This window comes from Apus apus, chromosome 3 (genome assembly GCF_020740795.1).
Source record: "Apus apus isolate bApuApu2 chromosome 3, bApuApu2.pri.cur, whole genome shotgun sequence".
Taxonomy (NCBI): Eukaryota; Metazoa; Chordata; class Aves; order Apodiformes; family Apodidae; genus Apus; species Apus apus.
In genome coordinates, this window is record NC_067284.1 from 37888739 (window position 1) to 37902451 (window position 13713).

General features: G+C 37.9%; 1 protein-coding gene across 1 annotated transcript; it reads right to left on the minus strand.

The window, feature by feature from the left end:
* Nucleotides 1-3550: 3550 nt before the first annotated feature.
* On the minus strand, nucleotides 3551-10691 carry CENPW (centromere protein W). Its single transcript, XM_051613056.1, has 3 exons — nucleotides 10577-10691; nucleotides 6104-6217; nucleotides 3551-4550 (listed from the first exon to the last, which is right to left on the minus strand). Exons 1-3 carry the CDS (start codon nucleotides 10664-10666, stop codon nucleotides 4524-4526), a joined length of 231 nt encoding a protein of 76 aa, XP_051469016.1. The 5' UTR covers nucleotides 10667-10691; the 3' UTR covers nucleotides 3551-4523.
* Between the last annotated feature and the right edge of the window lie 3022 nt (nucleotides 10692-13713).

Below are 13713 nucleotides of genomic sequence, written 5' to 3' on the forward strand. Positions count from 1 at the left end.
CATTGTTCACTAAACAGAAAATGAATGAATTCCAACTAACTACATCTGCAGAACCACGAGCTGTCAGGTGGGAAGACTCTTCAGCTCCCTTAAAAAGTTGCAATTCCATATTTAGCACAACAAAGATGCTCTCAGCATCTTCACAGTCTAGAACTAAAACTACTCAAACTTTTAAGAAATTTGTTCTATTAAGCTCTTTTGTCATATCCACAGCAGCTACAAGTACAGTACAATTGAAACATATCAAGGAATTTATATTCAAATACATATATATAGCATATTGAACTGAAAAACACCTACATAGAGCACTTTGAAACCGTCCAAAGAACTTAAATTTGACATAGTTTACAGCTCTGGAAAAAGGAATTTTGTTTTACTGTAATCAGCACTTTTATTTGAAATATAAGTCACACCTTCTAAATATATACTCATAAATACAAGTCACCTCAAAACCCTATGTATTTAGGAATTACAATGCCCTATCATTAGTTGTTCTAAGCTGCTAAAAGGCTAATGGAATGCCAAGTCAGCAATTCAACCAGTACAAGCTATACCTTTTATAGTTAAGGCTGCCATATGAGCAATGTCGTGTACAAAAATCTCCTGCATAAAACTGCCCATAGAACCCACCAGTTTCTAAAAATAAGGCTGTGTTGTACAAATATCTATAGACCTATAGCAGATAAAACTATCTGATGTTAAAACATCAAGCTTTGATGGAATAAAAAATCTTAAAGATCCATCAGAGCCTTGCACATCTACCTTTTACCCTCTCAGCATGGATTAGCAAAACACCCTTTTATGACGTAAATGGGAACTTTTCTAAAACATCAATTTCCTTACATAGGCCAGCAGTGCAGATTTGAGTCTTCAAAAAATACATGGAAATGTCACAACCTATAGTATACTTTTTAGTAGGAATAAACAGAATATTTTTCTAATAGAAAGTTACTGCAGAGAAGAAAAAGACAGTTTTTGCTCTATCCCCACCTTATGGCTAGAAAAAGAATATTCTTATTAGACTATACATGTTCCTGAATAATTTTTCCTTTACTATATCACTATAGCCAGAGAATATTTATTGTTTGTATCATGCAACATAAGACTCTTTTTTAACAAACATGCACGCCTCCACATACAAGCACAATGAAACTCCAAGGCACAATTGTCCTCTCTAGCACTTGTGTTGATTTTCTGAATCAGAACAGCAGACTTAGTGATCCAACGCAACTTTAGATTCCAACAGTGATTATTTGGGCCCTGACCCACGAAAGTACAGAAGTACTTATATTCCTGTTGAGGCTCCATTAGGAGTTAAACAGCTAGATCTCTCCACAGATCTAACCTTCCCTGATATACTGGTCTTAATAGCCACACTTCCTAAATAATCAGGTGATAAACTTACATGCCCTACAGATTAAAACAAAAGTATGCATGAATCTAGTTTTAAAGCTTTCATAGCTATCTTCTCTCTTGGCTTATCTTGCAAGCAAAATAATGTGAACAGGAGAACTCGAATAGTGCCTGCTCCTCACAAGACTCAAGTTTGCAACCAGCAGATCCTCTTTCATCAGTCACTCCATACATGAAACAAAAATAAAAGCAGCGCCACCACCCACAAAGGAAAGCTCTCTCTACTCTTACAGTCACCTGCTTATCAATAAATACTTTTCCTCTTCTTTTGTGCCTTGTGATACCACTCACTGGCCCAAGGATTAACATTATCTATATGAAAAACCGAAAACTAAGACAGGGCCACCAGAAGTACTTTTGCCAAATTCTTGTTTCTTAATTGTGATTTTTTCCCCTTTCATTAATGGTCACAGTGAAAGGGCAGGGTAGGGCATGAAACAGAACAGTGGGAAAGCTGCAAACAGAAGAAAGAGAATGGAAAAACTATATGTGTTACTGTGTCTTTAATATTTTGGCCTTCTTTACTGCTTTCCTGAGAAAATGTAGTCATAATCATATTGTCCGAGCACCTCTCCATCCCAAAATCTCCTGAATCTTGCCTTTAAAACCAGAATCAATGGTTTCTATACACTAAATTTCTCAAGGTTTTATGGAAACAGCTGAGTAGAAGAGACATCTTACTAAAGTGTCAGGATGACTCTTTCCACTGTAATTCTTGCCCTTCTCCTCCTAACAGCAGAGAAACAACACAGGAATTCAAATAAAAGAACATAACTTAATTAAACCTTCTCTCCCACTGATCAAGTTTAAAAAGACATTTTCTAGAACCACATGCTTTGATTTTGTCACTAAATAGATTTAATAACAGAAAATAGATTATTAGTATATTCTCCAAGGTTATACTAATTGGAAGTGTTTGTGTGTGCGAGTTTTGATTTTAAAAATTTAGTAAGGAGTACTGAGTAGAGAAGACACCCTAAGTATATACATGAAAGAGTACAGAAGAGCTGCCAAATACAAATATAATTAGCCTGAAGGTGAACATTCAAGAAGACACTAGAAAAATATAATACTATTATATATTTCCCATTGCTTAACCACACTACATCAACCACATTACATTTCAGTAGAATTTATATAAAGTTCAAGAGAGAAACCTGAATGCCTGCCAAGCTATTTAACCTGCCTGCTTCAGCAATTACAAAACATTCACTAAGTACTGGCAATCTAGTGGCAGGACACATTCTGACTAAAACTTCTCAGGACTTACAGAAAAGTCCCTCTCCTTGTGAAAAAAAAAAAGGGTGGTGGGGACACCTTCTTAACCATGAATACAGACCACAAGCACTGTGTAAAATACATAAAAAGCACACTAGTGGCTGGTTTTAACCCTTCCTTGCATCCCCCAATGGTAGCCGATTATCCACCTACCACACGAGAATAACACTCTGCTCAGCTCAGAGTGGATCTCACTCCTAGGCAAATCAAAAAAGAAACAGTCAAAGTGAACATAAAAAAAAGATCCAAAAGAAGCTAAACCAAATATCTGTACAATGAGGAAAGGCATATGCTTGTACAAGATTGTAAGAACATATTTCAGGGAGAAATTAAAAGAAAACGTTTCTTACAAAGGAAAATCCAATGTTGCAATAAAATCGTTAAAACGAAATCATGGACAGTAATTGCAAAGAAAAATATGAATACCTAGTCAGATCTCCCTTATTCTTGGGAATGTACTTGAGATTATTAAATCCAAATATCCTCTATACATGGATATTCTTTTTTGTGGATTCCAAGGGGAGTAAGAGAAGAAAATCCATTATAAGGAATCTAGTCAACCTGACAAGCAGCAGGGTAAACTAAGACCTATGAGTTAAGTAAACCAGAAGAGTCATCCTTCCTTTCTACATAATGGAGAAGGATGACTTTTTACAGGTTGCACAGAATTTTTAAAAGTATGTGGACATGATATGAAATCTGAAATTCTGTCATTGCTCTGGCTTCTTTAGACTAGAAAAATATTTATAAAATACAATTCCTTTCTACTTAGTTTCTACAACATACTCAGTAACATTTTAAACAAAATGAGACTACTCAATATATGTTTTTTAAAATTCTTTATTTTAGCAATAGCTCATTGTGCATGAGGGATCAGCTGCCATATATTCCACAAAACTGTATTATCAGCTCAAACTGTGAGATTCAACTTTATCTTTATTAAAAGATTTATTAAGCAAAGTGTTCAAGTGTTTAAAGTATCACATTAGGAATAGATTAGGACTTGAATTTTTAAAAAGGTATTTTTATATCATGTACATTTTCAGACTTATGAGGAGATAGGATGACACTCAGAAGGGGTGAGGAAGTAGCTTGGTACTCATGTTGAGTTAGCTTCACTATTTGTACAGGATCTAACTCCAAAAACATCAGCTGTGCCAGGTCTTTTCCACAGTGTGCATCTATCCACACCAACTGAATCAGAGACCACCAACTTCTCTCACATACCACATCAAACAATAAGCCAGCTTAACAGTTCAGAGCATAATTTAGAAAGACAAAAATATGTATTCTTTCACCAGAACACGCAAGTTTGAGCCCACTTTTCAATGGAATGTAAAAAATATTGAGTCCTTTATAAATACATTTCAGCCAAGGTATTTAATACACTACTATCTACATCGATTGTTTTGAAAGCCCAGTTTTGTTTAGCAAGTAAATCTGCTTTGATCTGCATAATCTATAATGGATGTAGTGAAGCCTGCATTTTTATTACTGTTCTCATTTAAAAGTTTCACACTAATTAAAAGTGACACATTGTACCTGAAGAGTGACTATAGTATACACACATTCCTCCATATTTATGGAAAAAATAGGTTACACTGAAAGTCATAAATAACAAGTGACACACATTGTATAATTATGCATGAAGTGCATGAAAACTCACATTGTAATTTTTTATTTTTCTTTTAAGAAACATCAAGATACTGGAAGTCAGGCAATAGACATCAATAAAACTAAATACTTCCATAAGTGAAAAGCCGGCTCAGAGGTTCTCATATTAGAAAGAGAACACAGAAAAAACATGCTTTGAAATTCCAGTGGTCTCTTTTCTAGCCTCTGCTTTTCTTTAAAATAACCTGCAAAAAGAAAAAAGTATATTTATCACTGCTTTTATCACTACAATCCAGGCAGCAATAAGAGATCCAAAACATTAAGCTACCCAGAACAAAGGTTCACGTAGCCAAACAATCTGTTTCCAAGAGTAGAGTCACCAAGGGTAGAAGCCTAGGAAAAAGGTTAGAAATAAGCAAAAGCATATAGTAAAATGTCATATCAGAAAGTATTTTTATTTTAAATAGGAATATTCATCACCAGGAATTCTGTAAAATAAAAGGCTTATTTAAAAATGAATGCTGAAAATGGTAATAGTGCTCTCAAGCCCTCAGCAGATCCCTTGAGGCTCCTTTAGGAGCCATTAGGCCGTGACAAAAAGAAAAAAATTATTCGCAATTATACAGCTACTATGCTCAGTTTTTGTCTGTAACGTCTTATTTCTTTCTATATCAAGAGTGTCCAGACCCTTGGAAGGACATTTTTTGGTTTGGAATTTAAGTTGAAAAATGAACTTCAAAGCCCAAGTGGGACCATTAAGTGTTAAAATTATTAAAACACAGGCAGCTTTCCCTTTCTTGTCAGCTCAAAAAAAAAAACAAAACAGCACAAAAAAAGTTCAAATAATGTTAAGATTGCTGTTAAAAAGAAATTACAAGTGCATAAGACTCCAACTGTAACATTCACTTGGCTACCTACACATCCTGTATGTATTTCTGTTACTATAGTAATACAAAGTATCAAGCTAAACAGTTCACTAGAGGAAAAAAACCACTGAAGATAAACAGAAGCCACAGGACCCAAATGTCATATAACACTGAGTTTTGTTCTTCCAATTTGCCCAGCAGTAGTAGGTGGTTGAACAGATAACTCAACAAATTGAAGAGATTTGAGTTCCTTCATGAAACCTAGGTAAAGCAGACACATCCTAGCAAGTGACATGACCTACAGAATACAAAAGGATTTCAGTCATATTTGGCACTACTCTAATTCTTTCTAGAGAAAGCTACATAACACCTTCCTCTTTCCCTTCCTTTGCATGTACACAAAATTTTTCATGCAGAGGATTCTTCTTTCAGAGATAGTCATACAGCAACTTTTGTTATGCTGAACTATCCATATAGCAATACAGTTTCATTCTCCCTTAGTTCTTCCCTTGCTGAAAACATCAGCACACATAAGATATTTGAACCTCTGTGAACTGCTTCTCATGTGTTCCATAAAGCTTCATTAATATACTGAAGCTAAGTGCTTCCTTGATATAGTATAAGATACTCCAATTTTGCGATTTGCTCCAGCTTGCTGGTAGACTACTGTGTAGCCTTATCCATATACTGAAAATGTTAATTTAAACATGAAATAATCAAGAAAAATAGGGCTATATTTAATAGGGCAAGGAGAGTTAATTTGATATCTTGGAAACACTGAGTTACGCCAATGAAACATGAAAGAACATTACATTTCTGCAGGGTTTGGAGTATAAATAAACCATATCAACACTAACACAGAAAAATTTTGCATATGCTGTCATAATACATTTTATATTAAACAAAAAGAAAAATATTTAAAACTTTATTACCTTTGCTGCGGCTATAGCGTGCTCAGGCTTAATTACTTTACTTTTGTTCTCAAAAGCATTTGTTCTGGCTTCTTCTGCTAGCCGATGGAGAAATAGTAAGAAGTTCAAATGCACCTTTAAAAGAGGGAAGAACAAAAAACAAAAACAAAAAAAATCAAGAACGAAGGATTCAAACTGTTTAAGCACAGTTTTTTTAGATGTTCATAACTTCCTGAAAAACATTCTCAGGAAAACAAAGTACCACTTAGCTCAAGTCTTAATAAATTCCCAAGACATTCCTTACTGCAAGACTCCTTCAAATATATTTTAAATTTAGTATTCTTAAATTGTTTAAGAGCTCTAAAACTGATAATACAAACGACAACTAATCTAAGAGAAATCAAATCCGATTTTTATTAACAGTTTTTAAAATAATGAAACGCAAAAAAATCTTAGAGAATAAAGAGCCTTTTTGCCTGTTCTCAGTGACTGCAACAGCCATACTTCTAAAGAACAGCAAATTCATCCCTGCCTTATCACCAAATGGGCCACAGACATGCTCAAGGATTTCTGCCCCTTTCCAGTGCAAAGAAGCATTGACCAATAATTTCTCCAGAACAAGAAATTCGCCACTGCCAGAAGGTTCCATCCATTTTTTCCCAGCTCATCATTTACTTTACCTTTTTACATGAAAAGGACTGGCAGGGCAGTATTCAGTTCAATACAGAATGCTTCTCTGCTACTACAGAAGCAGCAAAAATTTCAGCAGGCAAGGAACTGCTCCAACTTGGACTAAAAACTGCCAGCCAAAAGCACCCCTGTGTAATAAAGGGCCTATAATATAAACTTCTAGCATTACACAGACATTATGTGAACTATTTTAGTATCCAACATGAAATTTGGTAATTGCAGCTTCTGTAAAATAAACTTTCAAACAATATTAACTTTACTACGTACAGCGTACAAAAACAATTTTTCAATCAAGAACTCAGGAAAATACTACTGAAATACATGAAAAAAAATTATTTGTATGAATTAGGTGATGTACTTATTCTGCCATAACTGATCTGCAAAGCCTAGAAAGATATAACAAGAAAAGTTATAAGGGAAGAGTTTATAGGAAATACTTCGGCAGTGGGTTTGTAGCACAATGAGTCGGTCAGAGGATAGGCATTTCACTGTTCATATGACAAGCAATTTAAGGATTATTTTTTTTCATCTCCCGAATTAAATGAAGCCAGCGTGCAATAAATAAATTTACATAACATTTGGAAGCATCTACTGCACAAAAAGCAGATGTTCTTGCAGATTTATTTAGTTTAAATCTGACCTTGATATTTTGCTAATCTTTAGTAACTCACACAAAAAATAGTCTCCAACATAATCAAGCACTACAAAAGTGCTCAACATCAGAATTCTCATTATCAGACTTATCAACATGGAGGTTAAATTTCTAGAAACAACCTGGGGGAGAAGAGGGAGGAGAAACAAAAGCTTCCATACTTGCAAGTCCTCCTGCTGAAGACTTTTAGAATTTTTACCTAATGGCAAAAGTCTTAATTTCAAAACTGCCTTTAAAAACTGTGCCTTCTTCTCAAGAATTACTGTACCTTCATTTTCCTATTTTCAAAGTGAATTGCTGCATGTGGAGAAACTTCCCCTGAACTCCTAAAGATTTAAACATAGCCACATAGCTAAAATCAGAACATTCCACACAGAGCATACAAGTTAATAAATATTCCAGATTATTCAAGGCAATTCAGAAAGGGAAAGAAAGGCAGAATGAATGAATACCATGAAGGGGGCAGATACTGACAAGTACTTAAATGATAACACTTTTGCTTAAAGACACTGCTTTACTAAGTATTTTTGTACCTTTGCATAAAATTTAAAACAGTTTTGAACTACTCCTGAAAACTACCCTACACAACAAAGCCCCTATTTTCCATTAAAAAAGGGTTGTAAAGTTTTAAGGTTGCAAAAACTGTCTAATGCTGCTTACAGAGAAAATTCCCCACACCTGTTCACAGAACTAATGAATAGCAGGGCCAAGTTCCACAATTTTGTTGTGTATTCATAACTCCAGAACAATTCTTTAGACAGATATTTCGCCTTCAAGTGTAAACTTATCCATCATTCTATAACCAAGAAAAAAGAAGTCACTCAAAGCAATACTTTTGATTTTTTTCTGCAATGTAAATACAGACCTTCCCTTCTAGCATAAACCAAGCAGCTGATATCCTGCTTTTCTTCTATAATTTCAAGCTAGAACAAAGTTCGCAGCTTTTTCCTCTCAGACCATTGGAGGGAAGGAATATCTGAACTTCTGAACAAAAATCCTTACATCTTACTTTCAAAAAGGTAAATAATTAAGTTCTAGGAGAACTGGAAAAACCTTAAACAGTGTTCCTATCTCTTCACTCAAAGATATTATCACACTCCTTTTTAAAAAGGGAATAACAAAGACACTAAAAAAATATTCTCAAAACTTGCTACTTACCTAACTACAGTACTAAAATCTGAGCCCTCTTTTTTTTTTATTTTTTATTTTTTAAGAAAGCAAAACCCCAGCTATGTTGATTATTTATTCATAGAAATAAAGACATAAAGAGCTGCTAGCCCCGTGTATAGTTGAAGAATGTGATGGGTAATCACCACTCCCTGACTTCCCTGTTTAAAGGTAACACAAAAAAGCCAAGCCTCCTGATATAAAAGGCCTTCTAATTTGACAGCACCAGAAGAGATAATCTAAGCTTCCACCACATTATTAAAACCCATTATCATCTCATCCTTTCTGTTGGAATGAACATTCGCATAGCCACGTTTTAAGGTAGATCAGATCATTGTTGTTCATTAGTTTCAGTCAACTCAATTCCCTGCCTTTGCAGCTCACAGAAAAAATATATCTATTAACATTTGTGTAAATTTGATTAGTTGACTACCGGACTCCAGTGACTAAGCTTTGATTGTGTCTGAGCATCAGTAGCAAGGGGCCAGATCTTTAGCCCATAAAATACTCCAAAAATAGCAAAAACAGCAGGAAGAGATTGTATTTTTATTAGACCAATTAGAAAAATATGTACATTCAAAAGTAAAACCTCTCATGTAATTACCATATTCATTACTATTCATCTTATATTTTTAAATTTTCTGTATTTACATTTAGCTTCATATATCCAGATGCCAACTGCCAAGATGTTGCAAGACACAACTTTCATACACATATGAAACATGGACTTACAATTCAAGTCAGGGACCATACTTCTATACAGTATGCATTAACACTCAAAGAATCACATGCATTTGAAAGCAAGACAGCATGACAGTCAAGCAAATTAAGCCTATTAAGTCACTTAAAAGAATATTTTCTATGCACAGACATATTTTTCTTTCAATATGGCACATACCACAAGCTCTCTTGAGATCAGGTTTCCTTGTTATAGTCAAGTGATGTCTTGGAGAGACAAACTCTTCCTGTACCACAAATGTCTTATTGCAGCTCAGAACAAATCCAGTTTTAATTGCCTCATTTTTCTGAAACTTGTTCAATATGGCTCCGTTATTTCTACACCTTTATGGCAGATGTTTTTAAACTGTTAACTGGATCCAAACACCTTGTTCTCCTCATTATATGACTAACAAGACTTGCCATTCCTTAATTTTGGACAGAGGTTACTCAGGTGGCCTTCTTAAAACAAAAAATAAAATAAAAAAATCATTCAAGATGCCTTAACAGCTTAGCAATTAATTCATCACAATTCAGTGGATTGATATCTGTATACCCTAAATTGCTCTACATAAACATCTGCACGTTACAGCCGTATAATCCAAGTTCCTATTGCTGTCTGGCTACATCAAACTCTTTGAACAGCAGCCAATACACGTAGTGACACAACATTTATGCATCAGCCTGCCCTGAATCCCTACAGTCACTGTCAGAAACCTACAATACAGTAGCCACCAGCAAAGTAGAAATCTGCAATCACTACTTATTAAAATTTTATTAGAATAGCCAATCGTTTCCCTCTCCATAAACTTTGCCTCCCCTCTGCCTGTAGGTCACTGCAGAAACACCAGTAATAGTAACTCGACATCCCATTACACCCAGCAACTCCACAGCGCGCCGGTGTGCACAATCCGACGGTCCATGTCCTTCAAGCGATAAAACATTTAGAGACTAAACGTGCCTACTTAGGGACACCTGCCCCTAGGTAACCAGAATAGCTGAACCTGCCCCCATGGCCCAAAGCACAACCGCTCCCGGCCCAGCGCTACGCCCTCAGGCTCCCCGGGGGAGCAGTCATGGAGCTAGGGGATCCAGCCCTTGAGCTCACCGCGCTACCCGTGAGGCTGGGGCCCGCAGCCGGCTGCTTGGAGCAGGCACTGTGCCCGGAGCAGGCAGGCCAGAGGCTGCCGGGACCAGCGCGGAGGGGCGGAGCAGCCCGCACCCACACCCAGGCCGCGCGCTCGGCGCCCACCCCTCTCCTTCCTCACCAGGAGGTCGCCGTTCGCCACCAGGCGCAGCTGCGGCTTGTGAGTCTTTAGGATTTTCCTCAGCGTGCTTCGGGGCGCCGTGCGCTTCATCCTCCCCCTCCGCCCCGCCGCCGGGTACCGGCCCAACGGCTCCCGCCCAACCGCCGCCGCCGTTCGAATCCGCCGCCCTGCCTGCCAGTGCGCGCCCGCCGTGACGCACTTCCTCCCCCCGCCCGGCGGCGTTAGCGCGTTTCCACGGCAACCGCGCGCATGGCGGCCCCTGAGGGAGCAGCCGCGGCAGGGCCGGGCGGCGCCGCTGCCCCCGGCGGCCGCACTGCGGCCGGACTGCGGCCGGGAGGAAGGGAGGGAGGGAGCCACCGTCCCACCTGCGTCCCTTCCGCGGGCACCGCCGGCTGCGGCTTCCCCCGAGCCCCTCGGGCGCGCTGGGCCTGGCCCTGGCCCTCGGCCCCGGCCGCTGCTGGCAGGCGGAGGCTGCCGCCTTGCAGCTGTTGCCGGCACCAAGTGACAGTTCTGTCGCGCAGGTGGGGTGAGAAGAGCTCCTCGCCCTGGTGCTGGGCTTATAGGTGCACCCCGGGTGGTCACTGCGGCCGTCGTTCCCCTCGCCAGCGGGTCACAGCGCTTCCTTGGAAGCGAACGGAGACTCTCTCCTAGCTTCGGCTTTAACAAGTTACCCAAACCACCACCCGGGCCTTTTCTAGTCAACAAGAAAGCACATGGACGTGGCAATCTCCTGACTGCCCTTGTCTAGCTTTCAGGCCACTGCCACCCACAGAGGCTTCCCAAACCAGAGGGAACGTGGCACCGGTGAGAAGGGCCAGCACAGGGCTGCCCAAACCAGCCTCAGGCCAAGACCTGCGGATTTTAAGTTGGCAATCATCTCCCAAATGTGATAGAATTTATTTGCTGAAGAGTTCGGGAGAGTTGTGCAACACAGTTTTTCTCTCCATTGCCTTGTGTAACCCTGCTGGGAGATGTGACGTGAAATGTCTTCGTCTGAGGGGACTGCAGAACCAGGAGCAGAATGAGCACCATAAACCTACACTAAAATGAGCCTATAGTGGTAGTTGTGTTCCACGCATAAATCCAGATAAAACACTGCATTAGTGTGCTCACGGCATTGACTTAATTGTATACAGAAACACACTTCTGAAATCAGCCACCACTTTAAAGTGTCATCCTTTCTCTAGCATCAATCCCCACACTTCTGTTTTGGCTGACGGATGCTGCTGACTGAAATACAGGTTTCCCCACAGAGGGGCCCCTGTAGCTTGGCATTCTCAGTGTATTTGGACTGTGTGTACTTAGTTGGAGAAGGGGTCAGGATTTCATACTGAGGTATGGAGTTTTTCAGCATATTTATTAGGTTTTTGTTTTCTTTGGCCTATGGGATGTTTGCAAATTTGAATGTCAAATCAATATATTGTCTTAATATTCTCAAAATTATCAGCACCCCAGATACGAATCAGTTTTGTTGAAGTATGTTCTGAAATCTGTATGATTTGGTATTTTAGTTAATTTTGCCATATGCACAAAATGTAGTTGAGCTAGAAGTATGATATCTGACAGCAGGAGAGAATTTAAAGTTTGCCAGTTCTTCATACTGTCAAATATTTGAAAACCACGCTTTGTTCTTTCAGCTTTGACTGTCACTTACCATTAATCATCAACAACGATGCAGGGTCTTAAAATCAGGGTCTTAACTTTTTTTCTGTGAATGCCTAAGTGCCCTAAAACATGTTTTGTTTTCTTTTCTACAGTTTAATAATAATCACAGCTAATGGCTCAGCAGCACTGCTAGAAGTAAACATTTGTTTTTCCAGTTAACTAAATGGCCGTGACTCAGGAGCCACGTTGGGTCACATACTGTAATGCTCATAATATACACATAGAAACTTGCATTGGGATCGACAGTAATTCAGCATGTCAACAGATTGACATCTACAGCTGGGATAAATCAGTAGCTCCACTGGACCTTTCTTGAGCTGAGAATTAGGCCTTACAGTCTCACAGTGTATGCAGGAAACTGGTATGGGCAAGAATTTTACAAACTGTATGAGCTGCAAAAGTACCTCCACTGCAGGTCTGAAACTATTAAAAGACATCACACAGGTTTGAAACTGTGCTTGAAATTACACATACTGAGACTCAAGAGTAGTGACTATATCTTTAGTCATGTGCTTTCTATATAGACAGCAGCTGAATAATAAAATATACTATTAAGTCAGTCTAATGCTATTAGACTTTTGTTGGTTCAGATTGTTTTGTTTCTAGAGGAGTATTCTTTATTTTTAGCCACAGAATAATTTAGCCACAAAAGAATAATTTAAAGTGCTGTCTCAAATCTACTTATTTATCAGATTTGCTTTTCTTTTATGTTTTGAAAAATTCATTACACTAGTTACTGCAAGCAATTGATAGCAGAGGTCCAGTGTAAAAATGTTAAATTATTGGTTCTGATTTACTGAACAAATGTGAACTTCAGTAGCTGAAAATTTTCCTTGAATATATATTTTAATCTCATTATCAGTAAATATTTCTGAAAATATGCTTTCTGAATAATTTAATTTTAGTACAGGAATATTGTAGAACAAGAAAAAAATATATTGCTGGACACTGTGCACTACAGATTAACTAAATAACTAAATTACTTAAAAATCACAACTGTTTATTTAATTTGTATTAACACATGGATTAATGATTACATTACAGTGAATCATAGAAAACTGCAAACTCACATTATGTTTCTGATTTTGAACGTGATTGGTTTCCTTTTTTGTGTTTCTGTTAGAATCTGCAATGTTCTGTTATAGCATTATTATGAAATAGCATTTAAATAGCTAAAAGAATAATGCAAAATGTGTTTTAAATTAATCTTGAAAAGTTGAAATTGTTAATTTTTAGTGCTCATGCAGCTTTACAGAAAAGGCAGTTCTGTGCCTTTTGGACACATTTTCATGTTCTGCTTGTTCAAAAGCAGTTTTGCATCCATTTTCTACAAACAGTTATCTTCATTTCAAATAGCATTTCCAAATTTTTATGTTTTTTCACTTTTTAACTGTTGCAGGTTTCAAGCATACATTAGTTAATTTTGTGAACTGGATGTTTCATGGCTTCAGTTGCAGCACAGCTTCTTCCCA